General features: G+C 39.3%; 1 protein-coding gene across 5 annotated transcripts in view; it reads left to right on the top strand.

The window, feature by feature from the left end:
* Positions 1-21,199, top strand: part of si:dkey-237h12.3 (teneurin-3) — a 150,807-nt gene that overhangs the window by 109,709 nt on the left and 19,899 nt on the right. For all 5 annotated transcript variants that reach the window (XM_041991187.1, XM_041991188.1, XM_041991189.1 and 2 more), the window contains 5 exons: positions 2,910-3,029; positions 5,613-5,874; positions 6,626-6,893; positions 7,882-8,025; positions 18,568-18,817. In XM_041991187.1, the coding sequence (XP_041847121.1) occupies positions 2,910-3,029; positions 5,613-5,874; positions 6,626-6,893; positions 7,882-8,025; positions 18,568-18,817 (1,044 nt within the window). The remainder of the gene's footprint in view (positions 1-2,909; positions 3,030-5,612; positions 5,875-6,625; positions 6,894-7,881; positions 8,026-18,567; positions 18,818-21,199) is intronic.

Genomic DNA, 21,199 nt, shown 5'->3' on the forward strand with positions numbered 1-21,199 from the left:
TCTCTTTTAATAGGCTCACTGCTGAGTATATTGTACTATAAGTGTGTATAACTTCACTTAGCAGAACAAACATTTAACTGTGAAGACTGGTAGGTAAAACAGTATGTTGTATGTGCTTTATTCACCACAGTAGACAAAGTTATCAAGCTTCCTTCGTTGTTATTTCTGCATAACCTTAGCTACTGATTATATTGCCATCATTTTGTAAATTCTTCTGCTCTTGCTTTTGCCATTAACATCAAATCTTATCACTTTTTAGTTAACTTAATACAAGAAACAAATGAGCTGGTGAAGTTATCTTTAATGCTGTACATTTCAACAAAGAAATCTGACTTGTAGTTTACTTTTTTCTGTCATTTGGATGCCAGAAATTCATATTTCTGCTTTGTCATTGAATGCACCATCAGTATGTTTACCGAGCGTCCATGTTACCTAGCGAATTTCAGGCGGAGGCTGGTAGCTACATATTGTTGCATGACAGTCAGGGCGTGTCTGTTACAAATGTAATGGCTAACAACTGTTCAATTCAGTTCAACTGTTAGCAACTTGGGCAGCACAACACTGATTATTAAATTGTAGCTAAAAAAAAATCCCTAGCCTAATATCTACCCATGGTCCAACTGTAGATGAGGGAGACTTAAATATAAAATGCTCTACTGAAGTATTCAGACCTCTACAGATGTCAAAAGACACAGATCCTGAAGAAAGGTGAAGCTGAGTGTGGTCATAACTCCACATCACTTTAATAAAGATGTGCATTTAATGGAAGAAACAGCGTTTTCTATATTGTTTTTCAGTATTGTTTTGAGGAAGCTACTCTATGTCAGAAATTTATTAATGATATGTCTATTTTAGGAGCTGAACAAAGCACTGCAGTTAGAGCAGGGGTGGGAAGATTTGACACAAATTATACTCAAGTAAAAATACTGTTACTTTAGAAAAATATAACTCAAGTGCAATTAAAAAGTGGTCATCCAAATACTTAAGTAAAAGTAAAATGCCTAAAGAAAAAAAAAGCTACTCAAATACTTTGTACTTCCTTTAAAATAAATATTGATCAATAAAATGTTAATAAATATAAACATAAATGAAAGCATCAATCATATTAAATAAAATACAGATGTATATATATATATGTGTGTGTGTGTGTGTGTGTAATATGTATATATATTTATATATATATTTTTTTTTTATTTTTTATTTTTTTGTCAGAGCACTGGCTTCTGCCTGGCTGTCAAAGTCTTTCCTAACAAAATTTTGAGACCAGAATAAAGGACACATAAACACAATGTCTGACTAAATGTCTTGCTGAATAATGTTACTCCTGTTTGCCATATACCGCAATGTGTTTTCTCAGATTCGAAGTTGAGTTTTTGTTGGCTGAAATGTCGACTTGTTTGGGCAGACACAGGTGACAGCGCATCACATACACTCACCCAGGCCGCCCCAGTTTATATACTGCACACCTATGCTCACATGCAAGTACACACACGCATGCATACACACACACACACATACATAGGCTAGTGAAGCTCAATATTCTATACAGACTGACATCCACACACAACTATAAGCCACCGGTCCAGAGCTTTTCTCTCTCATACTCTCATCTAAAGACTCAGTAAAACAGTCACTGCAGGATTCCATTATTCATATCATAGTATATTAATCTGTTTTTGAGTTGGACAAGAACAGGTGTGGACAGATGTGGACAGTAGCCTATGTGTAGTTTAGATGAGCAGCCTTAGCATTGAAATATTCACCTGTCACTTTAACACAACACATAAAATTAACTAATATTTTATCTATGATAGTAGGAAATCCCAGATAGGACCCGCTGTATGTCCAAGGTTGGAATAACCAGTAGCTTTTATGTTTGAGCTGATGAGAAATATGTTCAGATCTGCAGCTTGTAACACACGAGCCATTTTTTCTCTGTCATTCGTTTATAAAACAATAAATTCCTGTTATGTCATTGCTTCTGCTAATTTGAAAATATCCGAAATTTTCGGACACTTGTCCGCCTCCTTATTTGTAATCCCCCTTTCATCGTTATTCCGAGGCCATTTTGCCACCATTTTTTTCTGCACCTCAGCTGTTCTGCCTTCACATGCTTTGCTCGTGTTGATCATTTAAAAAAAAAATATTACTGTCACTATTATTTGTAACAACAGATGAGCACAAATTATTTTGTCTGTTCACAGGTGTCAGTGCCAGACCAATCAGCCACACTGATGTAATGCACCGTGATTCTGATTGGTGGTACGGAGTCAAACATAGATGACAGACACTGCCTACGTCTGATTTTTGAGACGGTCATGCTGAAACACATGATCAAAAATAAAAGTAATGAGCAGAATGCATGCCATTATAACAGAGTACTAGCAGAGTTTCTTCTTCATAAATATACTTGACTAAAAGTTATATGTATGTCATATTAAAATTGCTCTTAAAAATACAATTTATGTACAAAGTAAAATATAACAGAGTAAATGTAACACGTTACTACCCACCTCTGAGTTGGAGTAATACAAAAAAAAAAATGCAAAAACAAACAAAAAAAAGGCATTTGAATGAGAAAATATACCACCATCTCTCTGTGTCCTTCTCTATTGTAAATATTATAATGCAAATTCAGGATGCTGCTAAATGTTAACAGAACCCCCTTTGAATTATGGTGTTTTAAAAGCAGTAAACAGACACAGAAAGTGGCTTTGTTAGGTGACATTTTCATGAATAACAGCCACTGACATGTGTGTGTTCCTAATGGTTAGTAAATCATACCTCTATGCTCCCGCCGCTGGCAAAGGCATGACAGTTGTTAGCAGTGCTGATGCAGTAGCCGCTTGTTGATGCCGACTGGCACTATTTGTTTATTCAGCTCTTTCTCTGTTTGTGTGCCTACACAGCCTGGCATCAGTCATCCGGGGTCAGGTACTAACGGGAGACGGGACGCCTCTGATTGGAGTCAACGTGTCTTTCCTGCACTACCCACAGTATGGCTACACCGTCACACGGCAAGACGGCATGTAAGGGCTTCCCTGTGCACACATACATCAATAGGCGCAGCATGTAGGGATATACAGCGACCAGTTTGCAAATATAAACACAGCTCTGTCCCGAGGTTCAGCCCATGCCTTTAAAAATTATTTCTTTAAAGTGTGAACCGCTTCAAACTCTCCAGACAAATGTGAAAAAAACTGAGAAAAAGCTGTCCAACAGTGGGAGAACAGTCCTGGCGGTTGTCCAAAAAATGCTCAAAAGAAATCGAAACAGCAGCACATTGTGCCCTAGAACAATTCTTCATGCAAATGCCACAGTGGTGGAGGCCATTTTGAACCAAGCTGTTTAAAATGCATTGAATCAGCAAGGGTAGAATCAATCTGCCCGCAGAGTAGTAAAACATGGGATTACTGTCTGACCTTCTCCTGCTATTACCACAGATGGGTCCTTAATAATGGGAGTGCAAACACATACAAGACAAATGTATGTCACAAATCTTACAGGGTGGGGCTTCACCTCAGACTGGGACTTTATATTGCTGGGAGTCATAAGATAATGTGAACCAGGTCCTCGTTCAAATTCAACAGATAAAGAGCATGTTTATGTGTCACCAGTGTGGTAAAAAAGGCTTTTTGAGTGGCAGAGAATTGTACAGCTGTTGTTATGAATCACAATCCTTGGGTCCACATATAGCTGAGGATTAGCTGATTTCTTCAGATATTCCGCCCTGTAACTCTTCTGACAAGGAGCGTGATAAATGGTAGGGGATAATCACACTTGGTTAGCCAACAGATCCGCTCAGTGTGTTAAGAAGAGAGGGGGGGGGTAGCATCAAAGCCTGGCCTCTTGCAGCTGTGAGCTCCCCACTGCCCAAAAGTGCAAAAGTGGAGAGAGCTTGAGAAGGAAGCTGTTTTAGGTCAGCTGCACAGCTTGGCTGGTGGTGTGCATGTGTGACATTCTGGGTATGTGTGTGCGCATGAGAGGTGTGCATAAGCATTCAGATCTGCGAGTGCATCTTTGTGCATGAGAATGCATGCAATGTCACCACACAGATGCTTTACCCCCTGGGTAGTGAAGCTCACAGAATATATAGAGCAGCACTTCAAAGACTCGCCCTTCATTTCCAAATCAGTAACTTTTCCCTGAGTAATGTTGTACTAATTAAACCAGTTCACCAGAGGAAACTCCCAAGACTCACCACTCCAAACCAAACTCAGCCATAAAGTGTCTGCCAGCACCATGTCTCGTTAAACAAAGTCATGAATTAGATTCAGACAATGATAATGATATATGGAGGCTAAACAGATAGAACTCAATTAATGAGGAAAAGTTTGTCCTGCTTTAGATTCAACATTTTAAAGACTTCCATTATCAGTTTGCTGTATGCAGCAGGCATAGAGGAGAGCTGAAATTCTATTTCTATCTAATCAAAAGATAAAAAAAATAAAATATAAAAAAAATGAAACACTAATAAGATCAAGATAAAAAGATAAAAGTACAAAGGGATGGAATGAAGCGTAAGGTAAGTTTATGCATTTATATCTGTAAAAAAAAAAAAAAAAAGTATACTTTAAAAAAGGTTGAAGCAGAATATAGCGTGCAAAAAAAAATCCCATTAGTTTAAATTTAATAATAGTGACAGAACAAACAGTGACAGTAAATGAAATGACAGTGACAATGTAATGATTGGAGTAAAGTGTAACAGTGCAAAGAAAGTCAGCAGCAAATGAAATACTGAGTAGTGGTCCTTGGTGGTCCTGATATAAAGACACTCCCAAGAAGACATCTAAGATGTGACCATCATTCTTATTCCTAATAAACTCAGTGGAAAGAAGTAATAAAAACAACAACAACCATAATAATAATAACAATAATAATATTTACTTTATTAATCCCGATTGGGAAATTTGACTCGGCATTTAACCCATCTCTAGGAGAGCAGTAGTTGAATATGCAAGTATAGATAATGACTAGATGGGTCATTATCACAATATAAAAAAAATATTATATTGCACATGATTTTCAGATATTGTGCAGCTCCAATTTTCATTTTATGCTACTTTGAATTTCCATCCCTCTTCATTTAAATGGGGAACATTTTATCATCTACTTTTATCTGCCACCTTCAGATTTTACACGGTGTGATAAGATCAAACATGATGTTTCTGATCTTTAGGCTTCTATCTTCAACAAAAAGCAGAGTGTAGTCAGAGTCATATTTTCAGCTCTCAGTAAGTGATTAACCCTCAAAATTTTTTACTTGGTTTCATTTTAATATATGTTTGGATCATCCAACATCTCCCCAAAGCTCAATGCTCAGAGGAAAAGTCTGACATCTGAAAACAGATTTGTGTCTAATTATGACTCCTCATTTTTTTCCTGTAATATTTTAAGTATATTACCCAAAGGTGTTTTCTGTGGTGCAGTTTGTTAAGAGTATTTTTCTCAATTATCACTATCTCAAATATTACTATTACTTTGCCAAATCTTAACGGAGCATTCTACAGATACTTTAAACAATATATTCTTTTAAATCAAACTCAGAAAAAAAAATCTAGAGTTTATGAAATTATTGTTCTTTATTGACTATATATGTTTATTATATTAAGGTTTGACCTCTTGGTTAATGGCGGTGCCTCTTTGACGCTGAGTTACGAGCGTGCTCCGTTTCCCACGTTGTATCGCACTGTGTGGCTGCCCTGGAGCATCTTCCACGTGATGGACACTGTGGTGATGAAGCGGGAAGAGAACGACATCCCCAGCTGCTACCTGACAGGCCTGACCAGGCCTAACCCCCTCATCCTGGCCACGCCCCTCTCCACTCTGTACAAGACCTCCCCAGAGGACAGTCCCATCATCCCCGAAACCCAGGTGAGATGGTGACTCAGAGGTGTTGCATTATTGGGTGTTTTATTGCCAATTCCACAATTCAGCTCATATCTAAATTGTGTGAAACAGGTGAAATTATTTGACCTGTGTTTAAACCCCAAATTATTGACAGCAGGGTTGAAAATGATTATGCTATCTTCATTTTACCATGGCTTTTCCTGTTTATTTTAAACAAGTCAAATCGGCCTTTCAGCCCACCTTTGGGCTTTTATTGAATTAAGGCATCTCCCCAAACGCTAAGCCATAAATTTTCTCACAGCAACACTGATAAATACATTTTCAAGGCACATTGTGTAGGGGTTACATGCCTCAGGATTTGGTTTGCAGCCATTTATAGCAAATGAGAGTTAAAATCCCCAAACTAAAATAAGTGACTCTGCAGTTTTTGTGGTTTAAAATTGGTCAGAACAAAATATTTCTGTTACATTTGTGGTGTTTGCAAATAATAGCAGCTGGGAACTGAGGCTCCTTAAAAAAAGACTAGTCAGTTATTAGTGTTGCGGTATTTAAGTTTTTTTTTTTTTCTAATTAATAATAATGAATTTGCTTCCTGTGGGGTGCGATTGCTTTGCACATGCAGGTCTCTTTACTTTATATGCTCTAATTAGAGTCATTCTCGAAGTTAAATACCTGCTCCCATTGCTCTTTTTAGCAGTTTTTTTCTTTCTTTTTTTTGTGTCTCAACTTCTCACTGTGGTTTTGGCTCCAGTCTGACTGTTAATTAAATTCATAGGTACTTCATGAGCAAGTGGCCATACCAGGCAGTGACCTCAACCTGGTCTACCTGAGCTCCAGGGCAGCTGGCTACAAGCCCATCCTCAAGGTGCTCCTGACCCAGGAGCGTCTCCCCTTTGGCCTGATGAAGGTCCACCTGATGGTTGCCGTTATGGGCCGTCAGTTCCAGAAGTCTTTCCCTGCCTTCCCTGACCTTTCCTACACCTTCATCTGGGATAAAACAGACGCCTACAATCAGAAGGTCTTTGGCCTGGCAGAGGCTGTGGGTGAGTTCCCGCTGTGAAGCTTCCCACTGATGATGTTGCGCAAGTACAGGTCCACTGTCAGATGCCTTCAGGCGCTGAACCCTGGCTGAACTTTTAGAGATTGATTTTACTTATTTCTAAATTGGGGATTATTTAGCCAGGGACTGCTTTTGTTACCAAGAGCAATAAAGATATATAGCAGGTGGTGTGAAATCCTGAAATCCCCCAATGCTGCATTTTTGAAGGCCATTGCTGTTTTGCTGACTTCTTTGTTTTGCATATGTGATATTTCAGCAGCTGCGCAAGAATGAAAATATTGCCTATGAGGCATTGGCCTGAAAAAGATATCCAAAGAGTCCATAGTCACAACAATAACTACTTCAAATTGAAATGAAAGATTTTACATATGTATATTTTAATGATAATAAAAGCATAACTTTAAGCATTACACTTCATTTTTTGTATGATCATATTGGCTTGTTTTACAGAATTACATGCCATAACGCTCACATGCTACTAAAGCCGAGAAAAATCTCAAAAGAACTAAGGGGATTTTGTTAAGAGGGATGAATGTTGTAGCGAAAGTGAAAAAGATTCAATCACGGCTTATGGCTGCAAGCGTATCGCAGCGTATATGATAATTACTTTAATGTGCTTCATCTGAGCTGTTTATTGTTTAAATAATTCACTCCACTTTGCAGTCAGTTTTGCATTCTGGGTTATTTGCATTTACAAAAGATAAAACAGACAAATGAGAGGGAATGACGTAAAATCCAAACAGTGCAGGTTAGACACAGAAACCCCGCAGGTCATCTAAAATCATTCTAGCTGGGCAGAATTACATAGTCAAAGAGCCAGTAGTCGGCAGATACAGGGAAAAAAAAAAAAAAAAAAAAGCTGCAAGGTGTGGTGAATGTCTTCCAAGTTACAAGCCTCATTGCTGCTGTAAGTGTCAAGTAAAAAGGTTGCAGCCTTGCTCACCATAGGTATCTGCTGTCATTACTTCCAGTGTCAGTGGGATATGAATATGAGTCCTGCCTTGATGTGGTGCTCTGGGAGAAGAGGACAGCGGTGTTACAAGGCTATGAACTGGATGCCTCCAACATGGGGGGTTGGATGTTGGACAAACAGCACATATTGGACATTCAGAATGGTAAGAAATGCTCGTCTTTACATCATGTGTTTGTGTGTGGCTGCAGGATCGACTTAGGGTTACAGGCAGGTGGTCTTTACCCCGAATCACCGCTATAAATGCTTGAATCAGAATGAAATATGGTTCGTCATCCCATCTGCAGATAATAGAGGAGAGTTTTGAAGGGCCGATCATTCACAGTAATGACTGAATAAATCAGTGAGTAAGTCAGCAGGGTGCAGGGCTCACTGTGATTCTACACCACTCAGCTATTTTAGGAGGATGTCTGCCTTTTTGCTGTCCATGAAGGCTCACCTTTCTGATGAACAGGCCTTGTGTTTAATTCTTGCATCACTTCAATAAATGCAATTAATTCCTCGTCATCAATCAGATCCTTTGTAATCGGAAAGTGCAATAAATGGACACGACTCTGTCTTGTCAAGCTATGGCAGGGACACGAGAAAGTGAACTGCACATAATGAAACAATCAAGTATAAATGCAGCAGAGTCACTGCTGGGTTACAGCACCACGAGGTCACAGTCGATAATCTGAGGAATCCAGTCAGCACAGTGTTTAAGGGTTTCAGTGTGTTGCTGCTGTGGATGCAGTAATATGACTGCACTTCTAAGAAGTATGCCTCAGGGCTTCAAGCTGGTGTGCATTGTCAGTTTGCCAGGCTGCTGTTTTGACATTAAACCCTCTGCAGCGCACAATCGTTGTTCCAGTTGTCCAACACAATTTGTGTCCCTTTCATCTGAAAATAAACGAGGTTGGCCCCTAGTCAGATTGGAATTTGTGACTAAATGTCTTTTTTTCCTTCACTGAATAGGTTGTGTGTGATTCACGTTTGTTTTGTTTAACATTTACATATATTTTCTTTTTGTTTTTTGTTTGTTTGTTTTTTTAATCAATATCCCAGTGATGAATCACCCTCAGACAGCTCAGGGAAATTAATGTAAGATTCCTTCTGCTTCACTTGCTCCCACCACAGTGTGTTCAAATTAGCCTCAAATGCAACTAAAAACTCTAAATCACACCTGTAGTAACAGTTTGCTTGGTTTTGGCTGAATTTTTATATCATCCCTTCAGAGTCTGGGGACACAGTTTTTTTTTAGTTCTTTATTTTCTCCTCATTTTGTGTTTCAAGATGGGCATGTATCAGGTTTATTTATGTGGAAAGGTATAGGTCTGTTGAAGTGCAGTATGTTGTTTCTAGGAATTAATGAAGCCAAGGGTGGTCTTCAAGAGGCAGCAACGTTACATAAAACATGGTGGCAAAACCTGTTACCTCAGGGTCCAAGTACTCAACTTTTCTGAAATAATGGTCATTTGCCTCCAATTTCAAAACTGTAGATAGTTAAAAAGAGGTTAAACCAAATGTCATTATATTGCTTAATGGATATTAAATGTGGAGAATAAGCAAGAGAGTGTAGATTTATTTATTCATTTTTAATATCAATTTGCCACCTTTTGGTGGGATGAACAATTTCCTCATGTGCTCATCTGGTGGGAAGGCAGATTCATTAGTATCAATAATCTTTACTTAAACATCATTCATCACATTGAATGTAAAATATGCATCACTGCTTCCACTGTACAGTTTTATAGCCGCTCTTAGGGTCACACTCTTTACCCAACACACAGTAGGTGTATCATGTTTGTGTGATTCACCCCCATCTTAAGAACAGTTTCTGAAAAGTGATTAAGTAGATTCATGAAAAAGCAGCAAAAATACAACAAATTCTGCTTTCATTTATGCTTTTGTCAATGTCTCGGCCTTGAGCCGCCATCAACACATTGTGTGCACTACTTTGAGGCTGGTTCGCGTTGAATGCAGTTGTCACAGGATGATTACATGATTCAATCACAAATCAAGTGCAGCACATGAGGCTCCAAGATCGGCAAAGACTTGGTTCCTATATGACACAACCTGTCGCTTTAAAGTCGTAGTGTGGGTAAAGGGCATAGGTTTATTCATCATGGTTTATAAATGATTAACGTTTAAAATAAACATCCACAAAATATTTGCAGTTTGTTGGTGAATTTTCTTACTTTTCTATTTTTTTTTTTACCAGTATCATGAACTTTTAACAGACAGCTGAAGCAGCGTAAGCTCACGAGTCACAGTAGAGAGAGGGTTTATGTCATACTGTCCCCACCGCCCTTGTGTGAAGTTACATTTATGAAGAAGTTCAAATGAGCTCTGGAGCTTCCTCTCAAAGCCTCTGCTACCGCTAGACACAAAGCTAGAAATTGGCTTCTTTTCTGTCTCTTTTTGGCCCAGTCCATCAAAGTTTAAGAAAACCACTGAGGTTATTTTTGTTAAGAGATATTTCAGTTACCAGAGGAGTGGTGTGTGTGGTGAAATGTGTATCTTGAACTTGGTTCTTGCCTACGTTATGAATAATCTTTTCTAGCAGCTTGTATGCACACCCACAGTTGGCAGGGGCACGGCTATTCATCGCACAATTCTCAGCAATATCAGTCATGTGTTCTGCATGTATAACATCTCAGATATTGCACAAACTGTCTTTTTTATCAGATACGGTTGCGGAAAACATGTCAGAGAAGCTGTTTCCTCCCTTTGTTCAAACCATGCTACTTTGTCCTGCGTCTTTGTTGAACATTAAATAGAAGAGGCGTAGGAGCTCATTGCCAAACCCAATCTGTCATGCTATTCAGAACCTGAAGTTTGTGAAGTAAGCAAAAGAACACTGAAAATATGCCTCTAGCTTGTTTGCTGCTGGTGCCATTTGCGTTTCATCCCACCTGTCTCAAAGAAGAGCACAGCCATCTCCAAAGCCTTCACCGTGGCAGCATCACAGTTGGAGTTGTTGTGAGATGCATTTGTGATACACAGATAGGTGTAGCATGTGTGATATGCTAATTTATGTTGCATCCTTTATTAGATTGAGCTGTACTTTGTCTGAATTTATCAGAAACCAAAATGCATTAAAAATCATCATGCGCATACTTGTTGTTGTACATGAAAATAGTGATGACAGAAATAAAACAAGAACCAGATGGTGTGGAGGATTTTTTTTTCTTTTTTATAATGCAGTAAATGGTGCAGCTTCCCCAAGGCTGCTGTTTTTTTTCACACTTGTCCTGTTACAAAAAATACATAACAAAGTCTGGCAAAAGGAAGAAAAACAGAACAAAAACTGTGGTTTCATGCTTCATCCTACAGATAGAAGTCTAATATGTTTGGCAAAATAGTTTGATGCTGCAGGAGGCTAAAACAGTGAGCTCAGTGAGGCTTAATGTTTTTATCTGCAACTTTGGCACGTCATTTTAGAGAGTTCACAACCCTCTCTGTAAGGCTACATGAGAATCACAAAGAATCACACTGATTTGTGATAGTTTCTACTTTTCTCCTCACACATTAATTTTTATCCTAGAAGTTGAGAGTAGGCACCTGGTGTTATTCGCTTGCGTTTTTTTTTCCATCCAAACTGAACTGTTCAGACTTGCATTCAGCCACTTTTTGACATTTGAGATTTATGGTGCATGTGGGTTTTTGGGGGAGGAATGCAGTTCGATATCCTCGGTCGGCAAGAAGATGAATCCAAATATCACTGTTTGCCTTCATTGCTGCTCCAGTATTGATTCTTTAATGCTGTAAACCTTGACTAATGTCCTCGTCGGACATGTTAGCAAGCAGTGGTCCTCTGCAGCTGCACAGCAGTTTATCTCCAAACATTTGCTATCGCACTTTGTTGTTATTCCTGCTTCATTTTCGCACCACTTGGAACATCTGAGGATTTTTCCTCTCATCGTTTGTGGTGTAAGACCCGAGCAAAAGCCCTCTCCCTCACTCTTCCTCCACTCCAGAGCCTGTCAAACTAGATAAGGCAAATTGCTGGTGTCTGTGCTGTAGTCGTGTCCTTCTGCCCCTCGTTTCTTCGTTACAAGTGGATATGCCTTTCCTCAATCTGCAGCTTGTCTCTATCTCGGGTAACATAGCTGATACTTATTGGACACAGCCAGGGTTCAGCAAGACAGTATCTCTGAGTAGAAGTATTGTGCGGCTGGCACACACACTGCATTTTAAGCCCTGAGAGGTCTCCTGCCTGCTTTTAGCCTCAATCAGGATCAGTGGGACCTTGGGTGGTTTCTTGAAGAAAGATACAGTGCAAAGGAGAACAAAGAAGGACAGGGTGCAATTAAGACACACTCCCATTTGTCCCCTACCAATCTCTGTACTCTGTACCATGTGTCACCAAGGTGACATTGCTTAGGGCGCTCCAGTTTTTTTTTTTTTATCACATACAGAGGCTCGGCCTTGCATTTGCACCATTAATCATCTCTGAAGCTGTGATGTAGACATGAAAGAATTTTTTTTATTTCCCTCTACATGATTCAAATTAGCCTTTTATCAGACAAATTATTACCTTCTGTAATGTCTCAGAGGAAGGAATCAATTCAGTTTGGGGCAGCTCAGTGAGGAATTATCATTTTTATATAAAGGCAGCAGCCAGAGTTTGTGAAGATGACATTTTGGCCCTTTTTCAAATATTCATGTAATGACTTCTCTTCTATTTTTTTCCTCTATTATTATTTTATTTTTTTTAAGAAAATGGACTCCAGACTTCTTCCATATCTCATTCACTGTTGCAGATGGTGTATGTGTTAATCATGCATTTTTTTAAAAGTGCTGTTAAAAGAATGAATATATACATATATACATATATATACACACAGTTTTTTTTTCCCCCTGTTGTTATTGGAGACTTTTGGAAACTGAAGTGAAAGCACGTTTACTTCTTCTCAATGAGCATTGCCTCCTCCCCTCCTCCATCCATTAGCGCTCACAGCTGCAGTCAGAGCAGGAGACGTTCACCTCTGCTCCATGACCAGACTGAAAATTAAACGTGCAAAGCTGCTGCTGGCTGATCCCGCCCAGGCTTACTGTCAGATATTAATGTCTATTAATGAAGAGTGTGGGTGAAAAGATTTCCAAAGTTTAAAGTACTGTTTCATGTTGTAAACTGATAATCAGAAAACAGCCAGAGCTGCTAGTTATAGTACTTAAAATGACATTTTAAATTTAGTTCTGTTCAGTTTTGGGCAGGGATATTTTCTTTCTTTTTTTTTTTTACTGACTTAAATTAAAATGCAATTAAAAGCATTTTTCCAGACATTACTAGAGCTTAAGTTTACAAGATTAATGTCTGTGTTTATTATTTGATAATTTTTTGTTAAAAGCCATGCAAATGGGCAGAAACCTTTGATTTTTAGATGGAAAACTGCTCCCAAAGCTTTTTTTTTTTTTTTTAATTACTAAATTCTGTTTTATCCTGGAGGATAAACGTTTTGAGGCAAGACAGCAAAGGTAAGACATTTCATGACAATGTTTTACAAACATGATGCATAAATTGGGCCTTTTTTGCCTCTGATATGGTAAAAGATTAGATGAAACTTAGAGTTTTGGAATCTGTGAGATGTGTGTTTTCAGCAGAGGAGTCGTTTGTCTGTTAATGCCGTTGGGTGGACACAGGGAGCCATAATTTGTGTTTGGTGGTCCTAGAAATGGTTTTACTGAGCTGTTACCTGCTTTCTGTCTGTTCACCTGATGCTGATATTCATCACATATTGTTCCTTCTGTGTTTAAAAGGAAGCAGCTTCACAGCTTTAAATTCATCCTGCTGACTTTTTACCTTTTAGTTAGTAAATCCTAAACATTTCATCCTTCTTTGTCATAAATATTTGATTTTATGAATATATATGAAGAAATATTTTATCTGTTGCTGTAAAAAGAGGAAACTGCTGTTAAAACTGTTTATGTGTTTAGTGCAGGGGTCTGCAGCCTTTCTGATCCAAAGAGCCATTTTTCTTTCAGCCAGCTAAATAAAACTCCTTTAGAGACACAAATCTTACAAGACTTTTCAAAAACGCAACTTAATATATGTATATATATTTCAATGAAGAGCCACCATAGGATGTTTGTTATTTTTGAAGAACCACATTTTTATTTCCATTTTTAGGTTTTAAAATAAAATAAAAAAAAAAAAAACCTTGATAAGAAGAGGATAGACAAACTTCCTTTAAGGGATGTAGATATTTGTGGGAAAAAAAAAAGTCCCTGGTTTCCAACCTAATGACAAGAAAGACAGATTTAAAAAAATATTTTAGCCATGTATTCAGAGGCATTGTGGAAGGTCCAGAGAGCCACTTGCAGCTCCAGAGTTGCGGGTTGGAGACCCCTGATGTTGTGTTTGTAAACCACAATTTACTGCATTTTCTTTATATAGGCGTAGGCCTTCTTTTAAAGGAAAGAGACAATTTGCGTGTAACAATGCGATTAATCACAATTAATCGCAACATGTCATGCGATTAATCGGGATTAAAAGTTTTAATCGTTGCCTAGCACTAATATATATACATTTATATATAACAGGCATCTGTTTTTTCTCACTCTGTCTTTCGCCAACTTCCATCCAGATTCTATGGTGGCCGGGAAGTGCAAAACAAATTTACATCCAGTGAAACACTTTTACACTTTCGCGGTACAAATTTACAGTGATGCAAAACATTTTCACAAGTTACCAAAACACTTTTACAAAAATATGACCTGGAAGTGATATCGTGAGGGTGGGGACAAAACAGGAAACTACTCAGACTTTGGTAAAGTTAGAAAGATATTCACAGGTTCTCCTTTCCCGGATTAATAACTCATTAACAAACCATTGCTTTTACAAAAACGACACAACACCACAATCACAGCAACGTAGACTGCGAGCTACAATCGTATTTTCCTCAAAACGAGCCGTCCTCCGAGCTAGGAGACTTGCACTAGGCTCTATGCAGAGCCTGCTGGTGCTCAACTGGGCAACTGAGCAAATTGTAACACTGAAAAAAATATGAAAGGAAAATATTCAATAACTACAATATGACATGTTGTAGTGCCACCAAACTCACAGTGAAAATCAACCATCTCATTTTGATCATACTACAGCTCTTACTTTGGTAAAATGATAAATATTTCACTTTGCCTTTATATAAATTCAAGCTTTTATTTACAATTGTTATTATGACATAAACAACATCACATATACTCCACATCATGTTGTTTACACTACATCACTTGGCTTGTGAATTCTGGCTTTCCCTCAGTTCAGAAGGAGCATTTTACCTCCCCAAAACAACATAATTTCTTTCTCAGTTTATCGTAGCAGTACTCAGTTTCAGCATAGGGGTCTCATTTATCCAAAATCATGACACTTAACTTGGAAACATTTTTTTCTAATTTAATGGATTTTTTTTTCTCCAACATGGATATAATTTTTTTTTTCAAGTCACTATTGTAGATTCTAGAGTTACCGAAAAATCTGATCACCGATAAAATAAGTCATAATGCTTACGCTGACCTTTATGTTTTTGCCATATCTGGCAAAGAAAATAGCACAAATCTTTGATCGTGAACTGAAATGGGAAAACAACTTTTATTAAACATTCTATGTTTGACTGTATATACATATATATATATATATATATATATATGTGTATAATTACTATTTGAAAGAATCTATATGCCATGGTAAAAATGAAAAGGCTTTGGGGGTACCAGACAGTCTGGTGGTCATAGTTATTGCAAACTTATCACTTAATTAAATGATAATCATCAAAATACATTTAAGCATATTTTACCAAGTAAGAGCTGTAGTATGATCAAGATGAGATGTTTATTTGTACTGTGAGTTTGGTGGCACTACAACATGTCATATTGTAGTTATTGAATATTTTCCTTTCATATTTTTTTCGGTGTTACAATTTGCAGACAGTCCCTGCCCAGTTGAGCACCAGCAGGCTCTGCATAGAGCCTAATGCAAGTCTCCTAGCTCAGAGGACGGCTCGTTTTGAGGAAAATACGATTGTAGCTTGCAGTCTACATTGTTGCGATTGCGGGGTTGTGTCGGTTTTGTGGAAGCAATGTTCAGTTAATAAGTTATTATTCCAGAAAAGCCAAATCTGTGAATATCTTTCCAACTTTACTGAAGTCTGAGTAGTTTCCTGTTTACACGGTCTTGTCCCCACCCTCACGATATAATTTCTGGGTCATATCTTTGTAAAAGTGTTTGGTAAACTTGTGAAAGTGTTTCGCGTTAATGTAAATTTGAATTGGGAAAATGTATAAGTGTTTCACTGTATGTAAATTTGTTTTGCACTTCACATAAAACATTCACATAAAATACATTTATTTACTAATCAATGTGCAGCCACATCCTGCTGATCCATATTTGTACAGCCATACTTCTCTTACTCTGACTTCTCCAAAAAAAATCTGCAGAGGGAGTTTGTTTTAGTCTCTGCAAAGAATATGAACTGTCTGAATAAACTGTTGGGGCCCACTTTGGGGACATATCACAGTTTTTGAGTTTGCATCCTGACTCAAATAAGTTAAAGTGCAAAAAGATCTTTCAGTACATGTTTGTGGAATCCAAAGCCCTTTAAGTGGAGACACTGTAGGAGTCGCTTCTCTGCAGCCTAGAGCACTGGATAGTCAGAAGCCCAATTCCCATCAGTTGAGCTCTCCAGCTGAGACGTCACTAGTCTGATTCTTGCAACAATCATCAGCAGTAATGTGTCATGCCCAAGTGTCCTTGAGGGAAGAAAGCTGAACCTTAATCTGCTCACTCACTTTAAGCTGGCGGAAGACATTGTGTGTGTGAGGAAATCAGAGTGAAAAAGTATAGTGTCAATACTAAATGTAGGAGCGATGGTGGGGGGTAGGGGATGATTGATAAGTGTATTTAATCTATTCAGTTACACCGTCTAATAGCCTATGTTAAGACTTGTCTGTACAGTAAACTGTGATGGAAGTGCAAATGAAAAGGGCCACAGTGGCTTGCCAAAATGACTGTAGCATTCTTTATTTGATTTAATTTATTTAGTTTCTTAAAGCTGAACGGAAGCCAACTGCTATATGGCTGATCTATGTCCTACACTGCATAACGTCCTGGAAATGAGAAACTTGTCTTGTCTGGTTTTTCAAGGAAATACTGAGAAATTATCCCACAGACAGACATTAAAATTCTAATCAAATTCTACAGCTTCTTTGTTAGTTTTGATGCATTTTTTTCCTGGTTGCAGCTTCTACCTTTCAGCCTGCTGAGGGTTTTCATCATGCTGTGTGTTTCTTTCAGTGAGCCGACGAATGGATCACAGTTCAATTAAAGTCCCAAGGTCACACATTTCCAGGCGGCACACATAAAGCCTCGCCCCGGAACTATTTGTCTTTGTTAGAGGCTCATGTATAACGCTGTCGGATACAAAAGACGGATTGGTCAGATTGTCTCGTCAAGAGTGTTGCCTGGCTGTGCCTTCATTTGAATTTGCCCTTCAATCAGTTAAATCAATGAAGAGAGCTAATCAGAGAAGGGGACAAGCCGCAACATCTGCACGCTTGATTTCACTTATACCCAGGGTTATATAGACTTACGGTTCGGCGACGTGGGAGAAACGGCATTATGTGGCCATTCAGTGGTGTCATAGATCTGCTAATTAGGACAGAGGCAGAGTGAATTCACACACAAGTTGCTGGATGTGAATAATTAAGTGCTCCCAGCATGCACTTCTTTCCTTTGATGTGTTTCCCCCCCTTTGAAGAGAGTGCTATAAGCTTGCCCCCCCACCCTACCCTAAAAAAGCCTGTTATATCTGCTTCCTGTTAAAATATTAATCTGTTGTGACTCACCACATTCTCAGTCCTCACTGCAACGTATGGACTGTTATTAAGGGGATGTCCACAGCTCCGTATTTATGTTTACCGCCTCTCTGTGACTTGGGGAAAACATGTGCCTTGTCAAGTTAAAAGAACATAAGTTTACATAAAATATACTTCAGCCTTTTGGAGGGTCTCCAGGAATCCACTGATGCAGTGCTAGCTCTGCTGTACTGGGATATATCAGTGAAATTGATGGTCAGTAGCTGCCTGTTTGCCTCCTCTACTCCTTAAATAAAACAGATCATTATCTGAGTGTTTCTTAAGATAATATACAGAAATGATTTGAACCTAATTTCTCACTTCTTTTTTTTGTTGCTGATTGGCTAATAAAGAATCTACATGTTTAAATTAAGAAAATATTCTCATTACTGTCTTACCAAGAGATATTGCTGTTCTGAAAATAGCTGATGGTGTGAGCTGAAGCCGTGAAGTGGATAACGGGGCAAAAGCAAAAATATGGCAGCATACACCTCTAAAATGTGATTTTTATTAAATTAATGCTTTATTTCTAACTACAGGATTAAGTAAATCTGCAAGAGAAGGAAGTCGAGCCCAGTTGGTTGTCCATTTCAGTCCAAACGTACAACTGTGCACACTCCCATGCAAGCTCCAGTGACTGCTTAACCTAACACCCATGTCTTTGAGCTGTGGATGAAAAGCAGTTCTTCCACAGAAAAGCCACACAGGCACAAAACAAAAATCCAAATTCCACAAAAGAAGGAGGCAGAAGGTTGCTCTGGTTAAAAAAAGACCTAATCAGCCCAATTATCTGCCACCACTGAGGAACACGGGTCATGTTTTCACACCTGTAAATAACTGCTGCTTTGTTTCTCAGGCATTCTTTACAAAGGTAGTGGGGAGAACCAGTTCATCTCTCTCCAGCCCCCGGTGATTTCCACTGTGATGGGGAATGGACGGCGCAGGAGCATTTCGTGTCCCAGCTGTAACGGGCAAGCTCAGGGCAACAAGCTGTTGGCACCAGTGGCTCTGGCGTGGGGCATTGATGGAAGTCTCTTTGTGGGAGATTTTAACTTCATCCGCCGGATCTACCCTTCTGGAAATGTGACAAGTATCATGGAGCTGAGGTAAAAGCTAATAATCTTTGTTAGCATCATTTAAAGGGAAATGTGCCACTGGTTTGTGGAGATTATTTTTAACTATGATGGCACAAACTTCAGAATTTAAATATTAGCCTTTGGACTTTGAAATTCGGTATAGAGGAATTGTTGCATATAAATTCAAGATGAAGTGATCGAAAATATGCAAATTATATATTAAGAGACAAAAAGACAGGAAAAAAAAAAAAAACTCAGCGTACTCTAAATGACCCCCAAAATGTAACGACACTAAAGATCTAGCTTCTCATTTTTACACTCAGTCTTCAGTATGGGGAAGGGAAACTAAAATGTAATCATAGGCAGACTTCAATTTGCACACATCTTTCCCCTCCTCATAGAAATTTGAAATCTTTTCCCTATCCATCTCCATAATTAGGAACGACATCCTGTCTTCAGTGTGTAATTGGAATGATTTACACACTCATGCCAAGTTGGCTTCTCTCTGCAATGACTCTGATTCGGCCAGTTGGCTTATTTTAAAGTGGCAGATGTTGGTAAAATGTACATTGAGCCATCATCTTACATGAGATCTAGACATGGCAAACACATAAGAAAGATTTAAAAAGATGAAGGTCACTGCATTGTTGGCAGGTAGTTAAAAATCAAACAGTTGTTTTGTAAGTTAGGTTAAAATAGCAAAGGTGGATATTTGGGAAAATCTAGAATGGGGAAAATCGTCTTCATCCACCCCAGAAACCTGCTGTGCTCTGGCATCAGCCACTGCAGTTGTTTTTTTTTTTTCTTTTAAACAAAAATTTGCTTTGCCAATAGGAACCTTTTCAATATGAAGCTCCCCTTGAATCTTAAATGTTATTCTTTATTAATATTTTATCTTATTAGTTTATCTTATTATTATATTAGTTTGTTGCCAAATGTACACACAATGGCTGGACCAGACCAGAAGAACAGAGGGAGAGGGTGAACAGAGAAGAGAAGGAAAAAGTATAGAGGAAAAAACAAGAGAAACTAAAGGTAGAAAATAACTACAACTGTGCAATCAAACATAGAAAATAAACAATCAGTTACTACAGCTGTAAAGAGACAGTAAACATCTAAAGGCCCCTAAGAAAACTGTAAAAACCCTGAACAACAACGAACACAACAGCAACAAGCATATGTGTGTGTGTGTGTGTGTGTGTACAAAATATTAGGGGTGAATTTATTAAGTCATCATGCAAATGCAACCACGCCCCTCTCCAAGCATCTGAAGTGGATCTAGAGGGCCGCAAGCATCGGGCAATCAGCAGCTCCCTCAGAGAACAGAATCGGGAGGGCACACTGCAGGGATGGCCACGCTCCGATAAAGAAGGAGGCAGAGGAAGGCAGCACCCAGATTCCTCACTGCCACGGAGCGCAGGCCCCAGAAAACCAGGGGCAGGAGTCTGCAAGCCCCCGCTATGCACTGGCCACCTGAGCATGAGTCGGGGGCCGTACCAAGGGCCCCATAAACCCAAGAGCCACCTACGCCCCTGTGGAAGGCCCAGCCCGACACCCGAAAGGGCAGGGCCAGCCCAAACAGCCACCAACTGCAGGTCCATGCTTACCCAATGCCACCGGCCACCACGATGACCCCTCCGGGGAACTCTTCCTCCCTCTCCTCTCTCCCAGTGGTGGCACTAAGGACACACCTGCAGGCCCCCAGCAGTAACACCAGCCCAGACCCCAAGCCAGTGGATCAAATCACCCTCCATCCTCCTTGGAAGCACCCAGGAAACAGGGGTGTGAAAAGCCACCACCACCAGCTCCTCTGCTCACTAGTGGTTGGATAGTGTGTTTGTAAAGCAGTTAAAATTGTTAAACTTGAGGCGCAGAAAGCCTTGCAGGTCTGGAGGTGACACCCTCTAGGTAGTCCACCCAAAGAGCCCTGACCACCATATACCCATTCTACACCCTCCCTACCACAAAACTAGACACCCACCCACTTGGGAGACACTATGGGCCCCAGAGCACCAACCGGACACTAGGCTGAACCTCAATTTGCTCCCGCAGTGGCATGCCCAAACCGGCTTCTGAGACTTCTGTATCTGTCACATCGGGTTGTATAACTGGATTTCCTGAACCTCTTTAGTGTTAAGTGTGCTTGATTCTGGCTTCAGTGGTCAGTGAAGCAAGGGGCTGAATCAATATTTCAATATGAGTGGTCAAATTGAGAATAGCAGTGGTAATACAGGATGGCGCTTCATGAACACAGGAAGACATTTTCCTTTTTGTGGGTTGTAACTCTGTTGTAATCCCACCTCTTCGCTGTCTGCTGAACAGACTGTCGTTGACCTTCTCTGTCAGCTGTGTTGACTTTTTAAGGGGACAACTTCGACTTTTTTGTGTCTTTACCAGATCCTTTGGGGGAAA

Source organism: Melanotaenia boesemani, chromosome 7 (assembly GCF_017639745.1).
Source record: "Melanotaenia boesemani isolate fMelBoe1 chromosome 7, fMelBoe1.pri, whole genome shotgun sequence".
In the NCBI taxonomy this organism is placed as follows: domain Eukaryota; kingdom Metazoa; phylum Chordata; class Actinopteri; order Atheriniformes; family Melanotaeniidae; genus Melanotaenia; species Melanotaenia boesemani.